The following is a 6000-nucleotide window of genomic DNA, read 5'->3' as shown; positions in this document are numbered from 1 at the left end:
TGGACCTCCAGTCAGTTTTTAATATATGGAAGTGTTCCTAGCCAAACCAATTTGGAATGAATTTTGAGTCAGTCTGTGAACAGTTAGATACTTTTTATTAAATCTGAATGTATTACATCTACTACATTCACTTTGTGCCTTAAGATCCCAGGTCTGTGCAGTGCTGAGAGCTCTATACTCTCCATGGCCTTGAAGGCTAAGGCTAAGACTGGGACTTGGGAGATCAGGTTTCTATTTCTAACTAAGCCACAGACTTCACAAGTGATTTTGCTTCTCTGTGCATCAGTAAAATGAGGCTCATATAATACTTCCCTAGTTCACAGCACATTCTCAAGCATATTCATTCATGTCTGGGAAATGCTCAGATACTTCAGTTACAAGGATACAGAAAATAAAATGAGAGTAGGGTTGAAATGAGGGTAATCAGCACCTCACAGGATTTGGCCCTAATTTAGTAATTCTGTTAATGAAAGATCACACTTGCCTGACAGCATTTGTTCTTTATAAATCAATACTGCTTATGGCTCAAAGTGCTATTATAGCCTAGATACTTACAGATTTTTCACTACATGGTTCTTTCTTTATATCACTAAAATTAATGTAGATTTGCAGAACTATTTTATGAGAAATGTATACATCTAGATATGAAAACATGGCAGGCTATGCTAACCTAACCGAAAAAACTCTTGCCTTTTAATTATATCATGTCATGAGGGTGCCCCAATGTTTTTCTGAAGTAACTCCAGTGACCTCAGAAATTCTAGATTTACAATGATGTGAGACCAGAATCTGCCTCCCCCATCTCTACTGGAATGGGGATTTTTAATTCCTGTGCACTTTAGTCCTTGACTTTGACTACTGATATTCACCAGTTTAACAGCACCTATGTGATGCAGACAGTAGTCTGCTAGAAATTGGACTGAAACCACCAACTTGATTAATAAAACCCACGAAAGTGACATCAGATAGTAATTCTTACCAACCAACGATGGAGTTGAACTGGTGACCTAGAGTTGAAAGGCTCCATGTCCCATCACCTATCCACTGAGGCATACAATACTGCAATTTCACAGGCAGCTTTTAGTAGAACTCCTACAGGGCAAGACAAATTATCCTAAGATGCAGTCAGCTTTGTCTATGGTTGTGAACCCTGGACTCTGCCAGCTCTAATTGTCAGGTCACTTCACATGTCTTTCAAATGTTTGTCCCTTCAATTCTCAGTCTATATTTTCAAAAAGCTTCATTACTCAGCCTGGGTGGATAAATGAAACATACAAGCAGGACAGACCTTGACTAATCAAGAATGCCCAAGAAGGGTATCATGGTATAGGCTGCTCAGCTTGGCTGGGAGATCCAGCTGTGTTATTTCTGCCTTTACCCAAATGGTCTCATCTCAGTGTTTTCAAGGTAGTTACAAACAATAGCTAAGAAGGAGCTGCGTCATCTACAAGGAGGGCTCATTTACCAGTTTCTCATCTACTACAGCATATGAACAGCTGTAGACCCTTAGACGTTGGCATCGGACTCCCAGGTGTGCAAGTGATCAGGACTGAAGAGATCTGATTTCAGCATTTGATCAAAAATATTTTTTTTTATTTTTTTACATTTTCTATTGTCTTATACAACGAACTTTTGACTTTGCGGACCCCAGACACTTTAGAAAAATTTTAATACATACAAGCCTTCACAGTTAGTGAAATATAATGAATTCCATAGCACAATAGAAGTGAGGACTTAAGATGCTCCCTGCTGCTGTATTCATTAAAAGACGACAGTTTGCATTAGGATTTAGATTATACTGATTTGATTTGGCACTATGCAGTACATGTCAGGATACTGCAGGGAGACAGAATTATACTGAAGATCATATTGCAGCTGCAAGAGGACAGTACATTCTGTTATGCACTCTTCTGAAGTAGCAACAGACTGAGACAACTGCACAGTGTGATGAAAGATAAAGGGATTTACAGAAGACCACATTGGCTCGCCTGATACATGTTGCAGCACAGTTCATAATGTTGTACAATACTGATGGTAGATGAGATGCATGTTACACCTCACTGTGTAGGAAGCTGTAGTAGATAAGGCAACAAAGGATTGTAATACAGATTAACTGTGCCAACTGGGAATTTCCCAAGTGCCTTCTCTGTATCCATGCCTCCTGGGGAAGATGAATTAGATGGTAAGAAGATTTATCTATTTTCACGTTTCAACCTGGACTTGCAGTATCACACATTGTCTATTCATATTGGTCTCTGAGACCCAAACCAGGGTCATTGCCTCATCACTGTCTCAGTCCCAAATAAGGTGAAGACAAGTGGAATGGTTTAGATAGTGTCAGAGCAGAAACTGTTTTTCTTGGGGAAACTATAGTGTAACAGTCTTACTCATGGCATGAATGAAATTTCGTAGCGAAATTGTCAGAGAACGAAGATTCATAATTTGGCAGGAAAAATACTGTAATGTCTTTGTGTACTTGGAAGCAAGACACAAGGCCAGTGTTCTGATGCTTAGAACATTCACCCATGATAAAGAATTACCAGGTGGTAAATCCACTAACTAAGAAGGGGAATTAAGAGTACACTAGGGCCTTTCTTATAAAATGGAGGTCTACAGTAAATGCAAATGGATACTAACTACCCAAATGGATATCATTCTGGGGAATCAAATTCAACAAGAATATATTTTTATAAATAGAGCTTTCACATTCAAGGATAAATTCATATTACAACTAAATGCCCAGTCTGTGTACAAACTTTTAAAGCTAACCTTGAAGAGTCAGGCATAAACACAACTCTTATTAGGGCTGGCCAGACTTGTTTTGTCTAATTTCAAACCAACTCAAACAGCACAAATACAAAAGTTAAACTCAGAAGCTACTGGGGTTCATATTCCACTTAGGAGAAAAAGTGAACAAAGAGTCGAGAGGAAAAAGTCCACTGAAAAATAGCATAACATATGGAACAGAGACTAGAGACAGAAAAATTCTATTGAAAAAAATAGCTATAGTAGCAAAGGAATACATCAAGAAAATGTCATGCATAGGAAACTTACATAAGGCAACCTATATTTTGAAAGGATTCATTCATCCTGAATCTATAGCACAGCCCTCCATATAGCTGAACTAAAAGATAACCAGGATCACTTTACGGAAAGTAAGGAAAAAGGGGCATAGAAATCAAACTAGTTTCACCAACTTCTAAAAATAAGAATGACTAAATCAATTTAATGAATTCAATCTCAGCTTACTAGTCTAATACGTGTATCTAGTGTAGTGTTGTTTATCTTTTGAAGAATACAGTGCAAATTCAAAAGGAAAATGACCTTGAGTTAGACCTTCATAAAAACTCTGGAGTGTAAGGGTTGGATTTATGCAAAGAAGGCATGACAGAATACAGCCACAGCCAATAGAATGATCCCATTGATGTTCACAACATTTCTCCAGAAAGGCACCTCGGAAGTGTCAGTCAGTTTCTTCTCCATCGCTTCCTGCTCCTCTTTGCTCAGTTTGGCCTCTTTTTTCTGATCGAAGCCACAGAACCAGTTGTAGGCCTTCTTCAAGAACCCTTGTCCTTCATCGCCTTCTTCTGTGATAGAGAGAATAGCACAATGGTCAAGAAACATGGTGTGTGTGGATCTATAAGATTGGCACTAAAACAAGGTCTCAGTAATACAAAGCATTCTGAAGAGACTATTGTAACTGAAATAATAGCCGTGAATTTGTGGTCTTAATGATTCAAAAGCTCTCTAGGATGAATATTGTAATTCCACAGCAGACCTGTGAAGTGAGTGATTCATGACCACCAAATAGCATTGCAGTCAATTCTTTGTACCCTTCAAACCCCTGTGCTTTCCAGTTCACTAAGAAATGGGTATTTACTGTACCTGTGGTTCTTCAAGATCTGAGGCAGACATGTATTCCACCTAGGTATATGCACAGCCCAGTGCCCCAGAGCTGGAGAAATTTGCCTTAAAGTACCCGTAGAGGGGCGGTGCTCATGCCCTGTGGCCATAGCCTCTCCCCAGCTACATGAGACAGTGCCACCCCGGCCCTCCTTCCTCACATCAAATGCCTGGAAATGAGATTCTGATGCAGAAGGGACAGAAGTTAGGTCATGGAATACACATCTGCATCACATCTTGAAGAAATAAGAAACCATTTCTTCTTCAAGTAGATGCAGACATGTCTTCCACTTAGGTGACGAACAAGCAGTACAACAGGAAGCAGGGCTCAGAGTTTACCTAAACAAGGACATCAGGACCACTCTACCACAGCCTGCATCCACCTTGGAAGATGCAGCTATGGCATAATGGTTCGTGAACATATGTATCTATGACCACGTAGCAGCCCTGCAAATGACCAATATGGAAATCACAGAGGAATGCTATGGACATTGCTTGCACCCTTGTAGAAAGAGCTTGTACCTACTGAAGTGGGGTAGCCAAAGCTATTTCATATGCAGCCTTGATGCAGGATGTTGTCCATTTGTAAACAGTCGGTGAAGAAACTGCTTGACTCTTCATGCCATCTGCACATGACACAAATAAATGAGGCAAAGCACAAAACAGTTATGTCCTGCCCAGACAGAAGGCTAGACATCGCCTAACATATAAGGTGTGGAGACACTGCTCCTCTGGAGAGGAATGCGGCTTAGGAAATAACACAGGTAAATATACCATCTGGGTCAAATGAAATTGAGAGACAACTTGGGACAAAAATTTTGGATGCAATCGCAAAGTCACTTTGTCTTCCAAGAATTGTGTATAAGGAGGCTCTGCCATTAAAGCCTGCAACTCACACTCGCCTTGCTGATGTTATCAATACCAGGAATGCCGTTTTCTGACATAGAAGTGGAAAGGGACAAGATGCCTGGGGCTCGAACAGAGGTCCCATTAAGGCTGCTAGGACTGAGTTAAAGTTCCACAGAGGTACTAGCTCTCAGACCAGAGGATATAGACAAAGGAGCCCTTTTCAGACTCTTGATAACATGGCACTGGAGAAGACTGATCTGCTCTGAATGGCAGGGATGAAATGCCGACATCACGGCCAGATGCACTTTCAATGTACTAAACATAAGCCCCAACAACTGAAGGTGAAGTAGGTAGTCCAAAATATCCAGAATAGAGGGCAGGGTTCACTGGATTCCACAGGCTAGTGACCACACTGAAAATCACTTCCATTTTGCTGCATAGGCCATCCTGGTGGAGGGTTTTCTACTGTTAAGGAGGATTTGTTGGATAGCTGCTGTACACTGCTCTTCCTCATCATTCATCCATGGAGCAGCCATGCCATGAGATGCAGGGAGCTGAGTGCAGGATACAAGGTGCAGCCTTAGTTCTGAGTGAGAAAGTCGGGATGAGGAAGAAGTGGTACAAGAGGCTGAAGGTTGGAGAACCAGCACTGTCTCAGCCACACTGGGACAACAAGAATGAGCTTGTCCCAATCCGGTTTCAGTTTGAGGATGATCCAAGGAATGATCAGGACTGGGGGAAAGGATGCACCAAGTTGAGAAGATGACCCGGGTGACATTTGTCTTCAGGGACCACTCATAACTCAGGGTAAAATACTTGCTGAAATGGTCTGCAAGATGATTCTGAACCCCAGGCAAGTGAATAGCTATTTAAATAATGCTCTCCTTGATGCAAAACTACCACAGTCTGATCACCAGAAGGCAGAGTCACCTGGAGTCTGCTCCCTCTTTTTTATTCACACAATACACCACGATGGTATTGTCGGTAAGTATGTGAACCACTGAGTCTCTGATACGGTCCCGAAAAGCATGACGTGTGCATTGCAGATGGCCCACAGCTCCAGGATGTTGATATGGAGTGATTACTCCTGTTCCAACCACAGCCCTTTTCAGTGACCCAAGATGCACCCTCCAATCCCTCAGAGAGGCATCAGTAACAAACAACATGGTTGGCAAAAGCTAGATAAAGGGAACGCCTTGGCAAACATTCTCTGGATGCATCCACCACTGCAAGAAGTCCAGGGACAGT

General features: G+C 41.5%; 1 protein-coding gene across 2 annotated transcripts in view; it reads right to left on the bottom strand.

The window, feature by feature from the left end:
• Positions 1-1498: 1498 nt before the first annotated feature.
• LOC119843864 (sodium/glucose cotransporter 1-like) overlaps positions 1499-6000 on the bottom strand; it is a 49706-nt gene continuing 45204 nt past the window's right edge. Inside the window, exon 15 of one of the 2 annotated variants that reach the window (XM_038373768.2) lies at positions 1499-3587. In XM_038373768.2, coding sequence (XP_038229696.2) covers positions 3370-3587 — 218 coding nt within the window. In that variant the 3' untranslated portion in view covers positions 1499-3369. The remainder of the gene's footprint in view (positions 3588-6000) is intronic. The other variant, XM_043498235.1, reaches the window with a different exon arrangement.

This window comes from Dermochelys coriacea, chromosome 15, assembly GCF_009764565.3.
Source record: "Dermochelys coriacea isolate rDerCor1 chromosome 15, rDerCor1.pri.v4, whole genome shotgun sequence".
NCBI lineage: Eukaryota > Metazoa > Chordata > Testudines > Dermochelyidae > Dermochelys > Dermochelys coriacea.
Note: the sequence above shows the minus strand (reverse complement) of the source record. Positions and strands in the feature narration are given on the sequence as shown.